Source organism: Mytilus californianus, unplaced genomic scaffold, assembly GCF_021869535.1.
Source record: "Mytilus californianus isolate M0D057914Y unplaced genomic scaffold, xbMytCali1.0.p SCAF_1, whole genome shotgun sequence".
In the NCBI taxonomy this organism is placed as follows: Eukaryota; Metazoa; Mollusca; class Bivalvia; order Mytilida; family Mytilidae; genus Mytilus; species Mytilus californianus.
The window spans coordinates 46,673,793-46,691,621 of NW_026262581.1; the positions used below are offsets into that span (position 1 = coordinate 46,673,793).

At 33.6% G+C, this 17,829-nt stretch overlaps 1 protein-coding gene across 1 annotated transcript; it reads left to right on the top strand.

Moving 5' to 3' along the window:
* The first annotated feature begins 4,801 nt into the window (after nt 1-4,801).
* Nucleotides 4,802-13,060, top strand: LOC127704448 (solute carrier organic anion transporter family member 5A1-like). Its single transcript, XM_052208518.1, has 5 exons — nt 4,802-4,960; nt 5,520-5,658; nt 10,626-10,780; nt 11,790-11,854; nt 12,726-13,060. Exons 1-5 carry the CDS (start codon nt 4,857-4,859, stop codon nt 13,013-13,015), a joined length of 753 nt encoding a protein of 250 aa, XP_052064478.1. The 5' UTR covers nt 4,802-4,856; the 3' UTR covers nt 13,016-13,060.
* Nucleotides 13,061-17,829: the final 4,769 nt, after the last annotated feature.

Below are 17,829 nucleotides of genomic sequence, written 5' to 3' on the forward strand. Positions count from 1 at the left end.
TTATTACAAACCCGGTAAATAGTCTAATTCGGTAGGTCACATTCGTGAAAAGGGAAGGGTATTGTAGTTACGACATAAGGAACATATCCGATATCATCTGTGAAATGGTTATTCCATAACGGTCAACCAACTCGTGATGGCGTCCGTAAAATTTACGAAGGGGTGATTTCAACTTCACCATTTGGAACTCTTGGTTTAATAGCTTCCTTGTGAGCAGCAATCCTCTATCAAGGAAATCATGATAGGAAATACAAGCCCGGGAATATCGTATCAATTGGGAGATATATACTCCGTATGCAGGCGCTGCTGGAATGTTGCTACATAGAAATGGAAAGTTCACAATTGGGAAGCTGAAATCATCTCTTTTGTCGTAAAGTTTTGTTTTAAACCGACCCTCATTGTCAATTTCTAGATGTAAGTTAAGATATGAGGCAGACTTAACTGTATCTGTAGTATCCTTTATCTCTAGTTCGATGGGATAGATTCGTTCAACATAGTCACCAAATATTGTATTATTTAGTGAGAGAACATCATCTATATAGCGGAACGTAAAGTTAAAGGATATTGCTTACTTCTTATTTTTCTTCCTAAGAAGTTCCTGTATGAAGTCAGCCTCATAATGATAAAGAAACAAGTCGGCAAGAAGACGGGCACAATTGGTTCCCATTGGAATTCCGACAGTCTGTTGAAAAACACGTCCTACAAAAGACATTTCCAGGCATTTTTTTATATTCCTTGAAGTAAATTAACTTATAGTATTTTATCCATTTTATTGATAAAGAATATAAAGGGGTCACTGAATTAATTTTACTGAATAAATCATTAACGGAAATGTGTAAGGTAAGTAATATTGAACAACATAATATAATAAAATTTCGTTGCCAGAGGCGGATCCAGGATTTTGGAGTAATAATAGAATGTAGGGCCATATATATAAGTGTTCAGTGTATATGTATTTTCCATATATAGATATAAGAAGATTATATGCATATTTAGGACGAGAAGATGAATATGAACCAGACTTTGTATTATACCGCAGGAAGACATGTCATCCTATCCGGACACATGATCTTGACCCCGGACCGACCAATATTATCTCTAACTCCTAAATATTGCGTGTTTGGCAGAACGGCAGTTAATCTTCGATTTGAAACAGGCGAGGATCGAGCCCAGGACTTCCCGCACTCGAGCAGTGGTGTAGCTTTCATTGACACAATGAGGCAATCGCCACACCAATTTTTTTACCATTAAAAAAAAGAGATAAAGATAACTATATACCATGTACGTCATAGTATAAAGTATACTAAGTGACGACGGTTCAAAACGTTGACTGCTTACCTTTTACTCACTCATTCCTCATTATGTAAATTTTCTTTTATAAAATGAACAAGGTAGATGCAAATATCTTTTTTAAGTAACAGACAAAGTATCTTGCAAAAAACTGATTCAAACAAGAGGTCATAACTGTGAAACTGATATGACTGATATGCTTGATTACTTTTTGTTTTTGACAACGAACTTGTTACTTTTGGTGGACAAAGTTTTCAACTGACACTTGGCATTTCTACATTTTTTGTAGTACTCTTCTACCTTGGTTAATATAAGCAAGACTTCATAGTTCACCCAGGTATTACATACATTTTGACAAAAGCTAAACGGTAACAAGACATTTCGGCACCCAGACAAATCGGCACCCAGGTCCGAAGACATTTCGGCATCCGTTTTGGACATTTCGGGACCAGGACATTTCGGGACCAAGACAATTCGGCACCTCATTTTTTTTTCTATATATATATTTTAAAAGTTTTCCATTGACGTCTTTAAGCCAAGGTGAGGCTCTGACTGCTAAGATTCAAATCATTTGCCTCACCAGAAATAAAATTCAAGTTACGCTACTGTCGATTGATTGATAGTTGGTTGCTTAACGTCCAGTGGCAAATATTTCATGCATAATTAACGTCTAGAGAGCGTGGAATTCTCTCTACAAGAGGCATTGGATTTAACGTTCCCACTCTGACCGGACGGGACTGCTTCCTGTACATCCCGCACAACCAAACGGACTCCCCACTTTGGCAATGGTTTAACTGCCGATAGGAACAAGACCAATAGTGACCATATTTCTATTCCCCCGATCACCTTTGAGGGGTTACTGTCAAGGCGAGCGCGCGACCAAAAAGACAGTTATGAATATGGAAGATACATATACATGTACGTGTATTGATCAAAACATTTGCAACAAGAATGTGTGGCCTTAAGACACCGTACCCCTTCACATGATCATATTTCCATGTTCAGTGCACCACTTTATCCGGGTCAAACTCTAATTTGGTATTATTTTTGAACGTTTTATCTTTTGAACAGAACGGGAGAACGGACGGATGCACAGACCAGTAAATATAATATCCCCTTGCTATCATAAGTTGGTCATAAAACTAAAATGATCATCCAACTAAACAAAACTTCAATCAAATATTCCGTACATGTCCGTTTTTCATATGTATTTGAATAAGTTAAACGCCAAACATTTTAGAAACTTTTTAAGAGCAATGACGTTAAATTACGCATACGTTTGTATGGGCTCTTCCTAGAATCCATGCATCATTTCAATTGAAGACAAGATATAAAAAAATGAACTGATTCAGTAAAGTGTAATCATATTTTTTCTTGAAGATGCGTCCTCATCAATTCCATTTGATAAAATTCTTCGGAAAGGTGACAAAGTACTATCAGAAAGATACATCAGTGATCTGAATTTTTACCTTTGACAAAAGTATCTTTAAATAAATTATAGAAGTATGTTAACAAAAAAGAAGAAACAAGTCGTGTACACCTTTTACATTCAGGCGTGTTTGTAACTCTTGTTTTAATTTTATAACTTTTAAATCAAAAATGAAAATATGATCTCGCTTCAGATTCCATTATTTTTATTTTTTCAAACTAAATTTTGATTTAGTAGGTTTAAGAATTCATCGTTTGAGAGATAAATATATGGGTCAAGTGAAATGACGAAGTAATGATCGGTGCATTTGATTACCGGTAACTGAATTAATTATTTCCTTTAAAGGGAGACTGTAGAGACCTAAAATAGTAGTTTGTGCTAATTTTTAAATGACATATATTCCAACAAAGTATGTGTATTCAACGAGCCAAAAATTCATGCAGTCTATGCGACGCTCCGTCATCCTTTAATGCAATAGGTCGAGATACGGTCAGATAGGTTGGTTATGTGGAGTAATGTCATTTTATAGGAAATCTCTTGTATGACGTCCAGAATATATCAGCGACCCATGGGTTTTATGCATTCTTTTAAAATATATTGTAAAATAGCTTTGAATTCTTTTAAATGTGATATTTTATTTTGTTGTTCTGACGCTTTTTTTCCAGAAAGAGCAGCTTCATATATCAGAGTTCTGAAAAGCCCTGTGTATTTGTGTTTATTGGCAGCTTTTGTATTGCATATATCGTCTGTACTTGGTCCAGTTGCCTTCAAGTCCAAGTACATCGTAGCTCAATTCGGACTTCCTTTATGGAAAGCAAATTTAATCATATGTAAGTATAAGTTAAGTGAGTTTTCCTATTTCATTGTGTTGGTGCTGTCTTGGTAAGGTATATTTTACGCCTTGCATTATTCATTTGTCGTCATAATTTCTTTTTAGTTCTGTCAATCATTGCTACTGTAATATGACTGGTGTCAATAGTGATGAAAATACTGGTGACTCTTTCGGAGTTCATCTCCTGGATTTTGTGGGGTTTGTGTCACTATATTATATAGCTGTTGTGTAGTGTTTTGTTATTGTTAATTGTCGACCTTTTTGTCAAATTTCAATGGTGTTGTGTGTACTCATTGGCCATGACCCATTGGTATCATATTTCTCTTTTTAAGATAATGTAGAGCCAAAAGATAACAGTATGAAAAATGACTTCTTAAATTTTTTTTTTAATTTTGTTATGATGTGGAATAACACCGAAAAGGGCGGATATAGCCATTGAGGCACAACGCATTACCAGAGAAATTGACAAGCTTCAAAATAAAGATCCTATACCAAAGTATCACCTCAGTTTTTACATTATGTTTAACTTGATAGATGATTATATAAGTTGAAACAATGATGTTTACATGGACCCAACAAGGAGAGACAACTTGTGTCCAACATATAGACATTACTTGCTATTTACCTCCTGATTCGGTAAAAGCGAGTGCATTACGATCCTGATATCCGATTACGTACCGTGTTCTTTTATTCCTTGTTCACGTTAGAGGTCACCCTGTTGGAAGCTGCACTGTGCAGGATTTCATTCTGTGATTTTCCTGTACGACATATGGTCTAGATAGTCAAATGGGGTGATTTGTGTGCATTTAACATCTCACCAAAGACACCAGGCTAATCATTTAGAACGCCAGACGTATATTTCATCTACACAGGACTCACCAGTGGTGCTCGAATAAAAACAATTGAAAGCCAAATCCAATACGAAGTTGAAGAGCATTAAAAAGTGAAAAAATCCGAAAAGTTGTGTTATATAAGGCTTAGACAATCAGTCTATGGATATCAGTTATTTATTTTTATAAATGTGTAATACATCTACATATTGCTTTAAGCTTAAAACGTCTTGTATTCCACGGTAAAAACTCATATCAAAGGTACTATATTTATAATTTGATACCCCAGACGTCATTTTTGTTCAGAAGTGTCCAGTTTCTGAAAAAAACATAGTCTATATATTGTGTGCGTCCGAAGATCATAGCTCTTACATGTATACCTGCTTTATTTACAGCCGCTGTAACGGTAGCAACAGTTGCTATTGGTGCATTCTTCGGTGGATACATAACAAAGAAGTTTAAATTATCACCACGGATGTTCATTTTGGTAATTCTGATACTTCATGCAGGCCAGATTTTTTTCGGCGGTGGAGTTATCTTTGTGGGATGTGATCAACCTAAAATTATTGGTCCAAATATGTATGTAGTTTAACAATATATTATACTGACATACATCGCATTGCAAGTGATCTGTTGAATGTATGATTTAGACGCAATATTCGTCAAGAATTTTTTTTTCAGTTGGATGTTCCATGATAAGTCGTAAGACAACAGATAATGTCCTTTTGTGGAGTTGAATTTATTAACGTTCCCATGAATCACGATAAAATACAATATAGGATATGCAAGACAACTTTGTTTTTAAAAATGAGGATTAGACTTCATTTAAAAAAAGAAACCCATCAAAACTCAATTTATTAATTATTATGCATAAATAAAAAGTGTTTCCAAAGAGTATTGTACAAGACTACAGACCACACAAACAACAAACGCCCGATTTCTCCGAAAATAAGCACGTACAAACAAAATAGTCCTGAGAGCCTGACAAATTTAAAGTTTTTCCTATATTATTTTTTTAAAATATTTCTAAGGACAAGGGTTATAAGCGGGGTAATTAATAAAAAAGAAAAGACAACCTAGCATTCGTTAATTCATAGTGTCTCACATGTTACAAATACATCCATTTCTTTGTTTTCAGGCAGCATTCCATTGCGATAAATATGACTGAGGACTGTCATTGCGATCTTAAAGACTATTTCCCAGTTTGTGGTTCAGATGGTAGGAACTTCCACTCTCCTTGCTATGCTGGATGTAAAGAAGTGGTTAGAAATGGAAGGGTAAGTAACTGCTTACTCGTCAGCTCTGACTAGGCTAGAATTGTTTTTGTACATTTTATACTGTTCACTTCAACTTGCATTTAAAAGTGACCTATACATGTGAAAAAATGATCGATCCACAATTTTTCGATCTCCCATGTGAAGGTAACGTAAAATTCTGACCCCATCCAATTCTGCTATGATAACCATTGAAATTTTATAAATGACTGATCATCCTCCCACTCAACCTAATGTTCATGACCTACCTATTGTTATACTGCTACTTTGTAGAGAGTAAATGAGAAAGTCATACCCTCTCCCAATGGAGCTGATTATTCACAATGGTTACAAAAAAAGCAGAATATCAATATATTAGATATTTCTAATCTTGGTGATTGCTTTCAATCAGATGTCGCTTATTTTACACTTGCTTGCTGAAACGGGTTTTATATCGATAGAGAAGTCCGTCCTTCTTTAGTTTATTCTTTTTATTGTTTGTTTGTTTGTCTGTTTGTTTGTTCATTCGTCTTTTAGACCTATTTTCACTCTTTACTGCGCCTTAACCACGAACAGAATTAAGTGAAACTTTTACAGAATTGTATACACATGATGTAAATTTGCAACTCGTATTTCATTTCTTCAATTTAATGGTTTTGGGCTTACTTTGGCTTGACGCGGACTTTGTTTTATCAATCAACTACATTGTAAATTTGTTTCAATTTCTCCTCTTTGACATCTCATCTGAATTTTTGAAAATGTTTATGTATCTACACAATATTGATTTAATGCCATTGTTAACAATTTATTTCTCAACCAAATTGATTTTATGTGTCTCCAAATCATAGAATCTGTCACTTTTTTGGGGGAGGGGACCCATTTGTAAACGCAGGTCTACCTTTAACCTTTATTAGAATTTAATTAAACTATCTCAGAAACTAATATGTCGGTATATACCTACTTTCGCGGTTATAAAAGTATCGCGATATATGAAACTAGGATCTTTATTTATATTAGAACAATAAAAACGTTTGAAAATCGCGAAAATATTAGCCACACAATAGGCTAGATAGAGAAAAATGTGACAAAACATTTTCGCGAAAAGAACTTTGAATTCAATATCATGCAAGGCATGCTCTATTAAAACAGGATGGTAAAATAGATATTTTATCGGACCAGAAGGTGTGGTTTTGTTTTAACTATAAGTATGCTTTGAAGAAATTCTTAGCCTTTGTTTATGAGATGTGTCAATCAGCTAATTTAACAATATCACTTTGTAAAAAAAGCACTCTGACCGTATGCGCATGTTTTATTTTTATTGGTGTTCAACATGATTGAAGTGCAAACCAAAACCGATTATGAAGATGATTTGTAATGTATTGAATTCTTAAAATTCGATTTATCAAACCTTTAGTGTTTGAAAATGCAAAGATGATGGCGATTTATTGCCGTTTAACGTTCAGTGGCAAATGAAATTCATATTCAGGACGAGGATGTTTTAAATTGATATGAATATAAACGAATAATTATCTGGCGTACCAAATTTTATTCCTGGTATCTAGGATTGGTTTATTGTACTAGACCTATACGCCCAGCCGGATTTGGAACGTGCTAGTTCACAAGGTATTAGTACGCAAGAAGACATGTTACCTTACCAGGGCACAGTATTCTGCCTTTCTTACGTAATGCCATACGCTTAATAGAAAATAAGCAAATACATTTCTAGTTTGTAGTTTGATGAAACTCGCGACCTCCTGCTCTCGGGCGAACACTCTTCCACGATACCACCGAGGACGTTGAAAATGCAAAGAAAGTTAGTTATTCTATACAGATAGTGTTTATGAATAACATAAAATATGGGGTGTACGTTAATGAAGCAGCAATTATAAGACAATGTAACCATGTCTGTACAATGTGTCAAGCTCTAAATCACTATCAGTCTAACAATCTTGTGAATAAGCTAAATGGAAAACTCATTGATCTGCCTTTAAAATCTAAATTTCTAATTAACGCAAAAAAATAAAGTGTGACAAACTACAACTACTGAAACGAGTAGTTTCTAACTCGGCGCAGGTCGTTTGGGCTTTTTTATAGGACATTTTCACTGTTTTATAGGAAATTTATGTTTCGATATTTCGGGCATTCTTGCTTTAAAAAAAGGACATTTGCAATTTTGAAAAAAGAACATTTGCACTTATTACTTATTATTATTTCCCCCTCATTTACTCGCGCTTGAAGAAATTTATAAACCATTTTCCTACTTCACACCTGGGACTAATACATAAACATTTAGACATTGGTCCAACTTCACATGTACAATGTGTATTCCTTATAAAGTCCCAATGACTGAATCTTTAGCCACTATGCTTGTGTCAGATTAAAACGACTTCACTTCATCGAATATAAATAAATTCCTAATTACAATCATGAATCTTTTTTCAAAGTCAACATGAATTGTAAACTAAAACAAAAAACACTTTATGAATTGCGTATGTCCGAGGAGCTTTTCTGGATTTGATTTCATCAGGAATGCTCTTACCCAAACAATGTAAGGATGTTTGCTACTCTGTTTCAAAATAACAAGCTTTTAAAAACACTGTTATACTTTGATAGTATATAAACAAAGGAACTAAAAAAGCAGAAAAAAATAAAGGGTTCGTGTTCTTGTTTTCGATATATAAGCCATTGAAAATTTGGCGGGAATCATTCTCTCTAGACTTTTCATGTATTTAACATTGGCATCCTTTTTCGTTAAAAAAACTATGAAAAAATAACAAGGATTTTATAGCATTTTCAAATATGGCTTTTTAAACTATATGTTATAAAATTATGAAAAGAAAAATAGGGGTTAGCGGGGAAAATTTTTTAATGGCACTACATGGATAAAACCAGAGGAATCCGAATATCTGGCAAAAATTCAAAAACAAGAGGAGCGAACATCCTTAAAGCCAGGGATGTCTAAATACGTAGAAACATGGAATAGAATGAACAAAATAGGAATGTATTTTCCGTTTTTAAATCGATGAATGGTACAAATATAAGTTGTTTTTTTATTTTGTGTAATCATTACAATTCATAAAGATTTCATAGGTAAAAGCGCAAACGTCCTGTCAATTTATTACAGGTGTATCAAAGTTTCAAAGTTGAAAGAGCAAATGTCCAGTGTTTGAAGCGCCAATGTCTTTTTGTGTTACATGTAAAAACAAAAGCGCAACCGTCCTGTGTCCTTCTAACTATAGCTACGTATTTGAAAAATGTAGCACGTCTATACTAGTTTGGATATCAACAATCCCCTTTTTTAATCTCCATTCGTAGATTGACATATGCCATTAAAAATACAATAAAAACCAAAATGTAAACCATATAAGGGTTATTTTATTTTCTCTAATTCTTTGTCAATTCAACCCTTTTCGGACCAATTGTATAAAAAAATTTAATCAACGTGTGGTTTCAGATGATCTCAGAAGATGATTGGGTGACTTTAAGGGTCATAACCTTTATCAGCTCACTGGGTGAATCAAAATGTGCTAACAGGTGTTATTGAAATTGACAACTTTGTGGAATGTGGAAGGCACTCGAAGGGGATTTTCGTTTTTCAAAAATGAAAATGTATTTGATAATCATTAGAGAAACAGATTATTACATAGTTACTCATGGATTATCGGATTTATCCAATCTCGATAGTTAAATTATCAATTTTAAAGTCCTCGCCAAGGCTCGGACTTTAAAATTCGATAATTCAACTATCTCGATCCACTGGTACCAATGTTAGAATCTCTAATTATTTGGCGATTTGACACTTTCCGGACCCATTGTATAAAAAAATTAATCAACGTGTGGTTGTCGATGATCTCAGAAGATGATTGGAATAGTTCAAGGGTCATAACCTTTATCAGCTCACTGGATGGGACTTTAAATTCGACAATTTAACTATCTCGATTGGATAAATCCGATAATCCACTGGTACCAATGGAAGAATCTCTATATAATTGGTAACAAACAAAAAAACATAATGATATAAATAATCATACTGTATTTACGAATGCTAACATTTATCAAAATTAAGTTGGATGAGATTCTTTTTTATTGTTGTTAAATGGTTTGAAATAAACAAATACCCAAATACCAAATTTGTAATGTACTGGTTTAAGTGGGTGTTTTTAGCGCTGGTTCTATCCTTACTTAACAAATACACAAATCTGTATTTGTTTCGATCTAAAATGTATTATACAATCGTTAAAATTATATAGCCATCATACAAAAATTATCAAAGATAGTGATCAATTTATCATTTTCTGCACGTGTTACCAGGTGTCAATTTCTTCCGATTCATTAATGTTGAGTTTTAAACTTTGCTGTAAAGAAAATCATCGGCTAAGTGAGCAAATGCTGTGAACAAAACACAGACTATAAATTCATAAAAATATTCTGCGAGCATCAACATTTAAATTTAAACTACGTGAGAATTTCACAATTTAACACCTAACAACGTGTGGGTATTGACAATTTACAAAGCACCTTGTGCGGGAACAAAATTAAAAATTACATTTTCTTTCCGATTTTTTTACTTGCAATACATGAACAACACAATGGGTTCCGCTAGAGAAGCAGAATCTGCTTACCTCTCCGGAACATCTTAGAACACCAACGATTGATTCGATGGTTTTCGTTTTGGTATTTTGTTTCGTTTTCTGTGTAGATGGTTGTCTTCTTTCTGTCATACTTCTTTTTTGCCATGGTATTGTTTGTTTCTATTTGACTTATTATTTTTATGGTCCCTATGGTATCTTATGCTTCTTTTCTTTTTTTTTTTTTTTTTATCATGTGCGAGTTTTAAAGTTTTGCACTATACAACGTGCAAGTATAAAAATGAAACATTAAAATACATATCACAAGAAGTTAAATAAACCAAATGTGTATATAATTGAAATTATAATTAAACAACTTGTGGATGTCACATATTTTAAATACAAGTGTATTTGTCATTGTAGATGTATGCAAATTGCACAGTTATTCCCGATGGACAAGCTTCAGCCGGGCTGTGTCCGTTCGAATGCAATACACTTATTCCTTACCTTCTTCTTAATGTTCTTGGCTATGCCAGTGGATCACTGAAAATTATGCCCATGTTCCTGGCTACTATTCGGTAAGATTATTAATAATTGATGGTTATTTAATGTCCAGTGGCAAGTTCAATGCATAATCAGGACAGAAAATGTTATTGCTGTTGTTATATGAATATGAACTTTGCTTTGAACCATACCGATACGCTGATCCGGATTTTTTAACTTGCTACTTCACGTGTAACAGTTCTAACATGACACCTTTCCCGGATACATCATTCTCAATCTTTAAAGAACTTGTGAAATCTGGCGTTAGCTTTGAGGAAGCGTAAGGTTCTATGTTGTAAATGGCATTAAAAACCAAAAAGAAGTGCGTAAATTCTTGTTGATAGCATAACTACGGATTTCATTCTCGCAAAATGGGAAGTAAAAAACCAAAACATACGTCCAGCGGCAAAAATTTCATGCATGTTCAGATCGAGAACAAATTAATAATAAATAGAATCGGTAGGATATGCAAGTTAGGATTACTGAGATGTATATCGAGTAAATTTAAATTGCCAATGGATAACGAGATTATGAAGGATAAGGGTAGAAATCTTGCCTTACAGTATTCCACCTATGGATCCCTCTGAAGGCTCCTGCAATAATGCTTTAACGTGCAGATAGTGTGTCGATATACCATCAAGAGGCATATTAAACGAGTTCATTTCCAACCGGACTTAGCTGCGTTTGTATGCATTCTACACAGCAAAACGAGTGTCAAACTATAGACAAAGGTTTTACTTTAAACTGGAGAAATCCATGGATGACCAGATTTCATTACCCGAATAGAACATTTGGGTTTGATGATTATATAGATCCATTTGAAGAAACTCTAGGTTGCTCGCATTACAAAACGAAATGAAGTGTGTATTCCGATATATTTTTGCCATGCATCATTCTGACAATGTATACCTTCAATAAACACAAGGATTTAAAATTGTTACGCCCAATGTGACTTAAAGATAACTCAACACCTTTCAGGTTAGAGATGGCCTGTAACTGTGACCAAGGCTATTCACGTTAATCTATTTTATTTTTATATTTTAGGAGCGTTGAAGATCGTGACAAGTCTACAGCAGCAGGATTGAAATCGGTTGCTGCTTCTCTTCTAGGTATGCACACTTAAGACATCTTTCATTAGTGAAGGCTAAAAGGTTTATTGCCAAATAGTCATCTGTGACCAATTGACGTGGATATAAGCAGTTACCGGTCACTGTACAACCATCAACAATGAGAAACCCAACCGACATGACGAAATGCAAAGCACTCAAACGAGAAAACCGACGAACTGACTTACAAACAAACAAAAGAAAAACAATAACAGGCACCGGACTTTTGGCAGGACAATAAAGAATGACACGGACAGTCTGGCGTTAAGCAATCATGTACAAGAATTGACAGGATGTAGGACCATAAGTTATCGTACGTGTCTGGAAATACATATTGTGTTATTTTTAAATCTATTACGAACAAAATCAATCTTCGTACCGATGAAGATAATGCTAAAAATTCTTACTACAGTGTTGAATCAAACGATCAATAAGTTAACGTGGATCTATAAACAACATCACCGTTAAAATTAGGATTTCTTGCATCAGTATTGATGATTTATTTATGGTCACACAAAGAAAGGAAAGGACTGTCTCGCAATTGTTTTTTTAATTTTTTTCTATGATTATGTTAATGTTTACACTTTTATAAATTGCCTTAGAGATAAACTTTTCGATTACAGACAATATCTCTCTTTTAATCCTTTTTTTGTTGTAAACACTTTGTAAATGCGTCAGACGCGCTTTTCTGTAATTGTCTTCATCAGGAATGGCCAGAGTCAAGACGCTTAAATAGTGTGAATGCTTAATTAAAGAACTGATAATACATTTGATGATTTTATAAAACATTTAAATGGATTGCACTTATTGTATTTTAATATATATCTTTTTTTTCCAATGAGACTTACATACTATTTTTACTAAATCATTTTAGCATTTATTCCTGCACCAATTGTGTTTGGAAAGATGATAGATACGTCTTGCATCCTATGGAATTCTGATAGCAGTCGGAAGGGATCGTGCTCGTTGTACAACATAGCGGAACTCCGAATTGGTATGTTTGGAACTGTTCTGATTTACAAAGCAGCTGCACTAATTTTTATGTTACTGGCTTTATGGAAAGTTTGGTCAATTAAGGATTGGGAAGAACTCAGGAGAAAGAAGACAGATCATATAAAAATGAATGGCGATGCAGAGAAAGCTGTCAGTACCGCACATAAATAATATATGTTTTACTGATGTGAGTTACATTAATAAAATCCGTTATTACTTTGCAGCATACCATAAATGTGTCGTTATTTTATCAGTTAAGTTATAATATTTTGGAATGCAGCAGAACTTGTAAATGCACATTCACATCACCTATTCCTAGTTTTGATCGGAGATCAAAAATATTACATTTCCAGAATCTCAGTAGTGGTGTTTGCTGTTCGTATGCGCCTGCTTTTCGTTTTCGCCGGAAAACATTCATTTTGTTGATATGTTATTTTCATGTTCGTGCTCTATCCCCTATTTTTTTTTGTTTCGGATTCTTCAAATATCATATAAAAACAATTGATAGTTTAGGCTTTGTCTACTGGAACTACAACATAAATATAGTGAAGTAAGGGTAAAGCATCCAAAACTTTTAGTTATTTTAAGAGTAAGAAACCATTGAACTCCATGATAGTTTTTTTTATTCGCTTCTGCATATATGACAGAACATCCTTGATTCATTCCGATGAAGTGTCAAAGTATTAGGTAAATCAGGCTCGCGCTTACTCAAATTATATGGCATAGTCTTCGTATGCATCCATTAATTGTTTATGATGCGAATATCTCATGAAAACATGACCAGCAGGACTGTATTTGTACATGGGAGACGAACAAGAGCAATCTGGAGGTATGCATTTTACCTTATTGAGGTTAAAGCTCGCTAAGATCTTCTGGTGTTTGGAAATCTTGGATGCCGTGGATTTGGGTAATAAGAAAGGACATTTATAATTTTATCATTGACGTATACAGGTATTGTTTACCGTACATACTTTTGATAGGGAAATCCTTACATAACTTACAAACATACACTTTATGCACTATGAAAGGTTTACATTATTAAGCTAAAAAATTCATTTCTTCAACAATATTGCAACCTTTTTCTTTTCTTCATTAGACTTACACTCCCAAAAACATGTTTAACCCACAAATTGATTACGTGCCTGTACTTGTTGTTAGTTATTGTCTGTCATACTTGCTTTTTTTATGTTTTCGCTTTAATACTTTAATAGACATTGGTAATGTTTGTTTTCCTCAGTATTTAGTAGACAGTTGTTTGTTGTTTTTTTTTGGTTTTTTGTTTTTGTTTTTGTCTTTTGCCATGATTTTGTGGGGTCTATTTTTGACTTGTAAGTTTTTATTTTCCATTTGGTATGTTTCGCCTCTTTGTATCAGCGAATTCTACCTTTTCCCAATCTTTGGATAAAAGTAGATGTCACTTTTTTTAATAGTATGTATTTAGCTGGGTCAATTTTTATTGCAAACAGACTGTACTGAACAGTATTTGTATCTATTTGGCCCCTTGACATGATGATTGAGTTGGGAAATGTATGCAAAACAGTTTAGACCAAAATTAATCTAGTTAAAATGACATTTAAAGATAGAAAAACAAACCAACCACAGACGCGTTATGAACCGCAGGGTTTAAATATTTTTTGATAACCTTGACTCCTATTGCGTCTTTCAGAAGTGTTAGATAATTCTCATTTGTTGATATCACTACATCTGACACTTGAAAAATATCTTCATCACCCATTTTTCGTTGCATCCGTCGCTCGAATCTAGCTTAGAAATCAATATGGTTTACTTAATATGGAGTCAGTTGTTGGATGATGAATTTTCTCTATAATCTTGGCTTTAAAAAAGAGATGTCCTATATCCAATACACCGGCGGTGGTTTAATATGAACGATATTCATATGATAAAAGAAAATACGAGAAAAATACAATCATTATCAACCATTTCAAACATTTCTATCAGTGTTATTAGAACCTAATTAAGGCGGAACAAACTGTAAAATAATAAATTTTTCGTTCTGCATAGAGATTGATATCAACTTTTGTCACGAGTTAATGGAGACTTATCACGATTTAAAAAAAAAAACAAAAATTACTTCGTTATAAGCATGAAAAATTAATAATACCATTCAAACAAAATTGGCATTAAAAAACAAATTAAACTGAACATTATAATGACATTCCGGGAGGTTTTGCAATTGAAGCAACCACAAAAGCAAATCAGAAGGACGACTGTCACCATTCCCGCATTTGGCTTTGCATGACTAAATTGAACTGGGTTATTGTATGGAAACACTTCGACGATCGATAGAATTGAGATGAGGGAAACGGTAGTGTGGATACTTCAGAAACTATGTAAAATGTCTATTATTGTACTACCAAAAGTGCTAGTCTTAATTCAACTGTCTTGAAGTACCTTATCATGAATGCAAGTTGTTTGTTGACAAAACATTGTCAATTTCTAGTCCGATATTTGATAATTTTTTATACATTGAAGTTATCCTTTTTCAGTTGTCTGTCAGACTTATATTGTCTACCATCAAATAAGTAGACACACATACACACGTACGCGATTTATCCTTGTTCAAGTTGCCACAGCTTCGGCTACAGTTTTATCAACGTATTGGTAATAAAGAAGAGAAATATATTCCAATGACAGCTTTTTATATTGCTATCGTGGTATATTCCCCTCGGTTTGCAAAGATATCAGTGTACATGTAAAAACAATAGAGAAAACAAGTCCAAATATTCCAGCGTACATATAGTACAATCATTGAGATTTTCTAACGGTTCATATGCGTACCACGAAATAAAAATTGGCCATGAAACATCATAAGTATTATTACCACTGGGGCAATACTTCTGCTGGTGAACTGTTAGTCTCCCCGCCAGTAGCCAGCAGTACAGAAGTACTGGCATGAAAATACGGATATTGTGTGATAACAATTTGCTGTTTCAACATCTGGTGCAGAAAAATTAGTACCGTTAATGTTATCATTCATCAGCGGAAAACTGCAAAGTGGACATAGCACACATTAAACATATAGAAAACTAAAACAAACAAATAAGTACTAAAACAAACAAAACAATCGAGAACTATAAGTTTTCTTTGTACAAAAAGGTTTTGTCTAAGCAGCGTAATGATTACATTATAAAAGAATAATTTGTAGTCTTTTGTATAAATTGTTCTCTTTTTCAAAAGTTAAAATGTGAAATGTAAACAGCATTACATGTACACAACGTACTGTACATTTATAGACATGTAATGTATTCTAGAGGTTGTCGTTGGTTGTTGTCTGTCATAATCTTTCGTAATAAAAGTATTCGGCATCGATTTCGTTTTGTTTGTTTGCATTGTTTCATATTTTGTCCTCCTGTGCCTGACTATACGATAACAAGGAATGAAGAGTTTATGGGTAAACATAACACGGACGCATTCAAAAGACATAAAACAACCATTAGACAGTATATATGTTGATATACAGACTCCAATAATACAATATGTCAAGCTTTAGGCTCAATCACTAAAGACTAAAAAAACACGAATAAATTTAAATGAAACTACAAAAGATCTGTTATCAATATTCAAATCCTTCAAAACATATCATTGTTTAATAATACTAACAGGTTATTTCCCTTAAAAAAATGAAAACAACACGTTACAAAATATGCGTCCGAAGCGTTTTTCTTGATTTACCTTCATCAGAAACGCTCAAAGCCAAATATTTGAACGCCAAGAAACAGTTGAAGAGCTATATGACCCCCCCCCCCCCCCTCCAAACAAAACAAAATAGCCAAATTCATCTAAGGTCAATTTTGCCTGGGGAGTTGAAACTTAGTTTCTTTATAATTTCAAAATTTACAAACGAACACTTTCAGAAAGATTGGTTATAAATCATGTCAGTACCGGAGTAGTGACTACTGATTATGAGTCATGATCATGACTATTGGTACCCTCGGAGACTGATAGTTCACCAGATATCTATTCAGTGCTGTAAAAAATGAAAACAACACGAACGATATAATTTCATGCATCATAAGCGCTTTTCTGGATTTTCCTTCATCAGGAAACGCTCATTCAAAGCCGTATATTTAAAAGCCAAGAATGTATAAGAACAGAAACAGTTGAAGAGTTTCATAATTGTGATTGTGAATTCCTCATCCACAATAGGAGTGATTTCAACAATGTCTTTTTTTTTAAACTCAGAGAGGAAATTACAGATGTGGAGTTGATTACAGATGTTTGAAATCTTTGACGTTGTCAACACCATCTACACGGTAGGTATAGTGTCCTGCTGGAATTGTGTTTTTTCGAGTGATTTAATCGGGTTTTTTTCGAGTGAAAATGATCACAAATGTAAACAAACAGATTTCCTTTCTGGTAAGACGTAAATAAAAAGATGCTAGAACCTTATTTTAAAATCATAGAAAATTAATTCTTATTTGTGATAAAAATATAATAGCAACCCTGCATTATTTTGTTTTAAAAGCGTTTAAATTTATCCTTAAAATGCTGTATTCCAAAATATAGATTAAAGAAATTTTTATACACATAACAATGCAAATGTCAACGAAAATGCTTACTTGGAATCTATATATACTTAGATATACAGACCCTGTACAAAAATTCTTGTTTTTGCATTGAAAAGGACATTTTGGAGAGTAAATTAATTTCTATGTGTCCGTGTTTTTTCGAGAGCAGTCCGTGTTTTTCGAGTGCGTCCTTGTGTTATCGATGCAATGGATGAAAGTAAATCAAGAAAAGCGCTTCGAACGCATGAAATTTATAATGTGTTGTCTCGTGTTATTGTAATATTTATATGTATATAATTGGTGGTGGGGGTCCCTAAGTAGAATATTTGGGTTTGTATTGAGTTTTGTTAATTTTTACTGCTTTTCCTTAGTTTTCTTGCTCTTATGATTTTCGTCAATGTAAAATATATATATATCAATCATAAAACATTATTGACGGTAAAAACAAAAATAGCA

What these genes read in the sequence shown, in the direction of transcription:
- LOC127704448 (XM_052208518.1), top strand. Translation starts at nt 4,857, where the DNA reads ATGTTCATTTTGGTAATTCTGATACTTCATGCAGGCCAGATTTTTTTC. An exon ending in AAGTGGTTAGAAATGGAAGG is followed by an intron (nt 5,659 to 10,625) that starts GTAAGTAACTGC and finishes TTGTCATTGTAG; the next exon opens with ATGTATGCAAATTGCACAGT. An exon ending in GGTTGCTGCTTCTCTTCTAG is followed by an intron (nt 11,855 to 12,725) that starts GTATGCACACTT and finishes AAATCATTTTAG; the next exon opens with CATTTATTCCTGCACCAATT.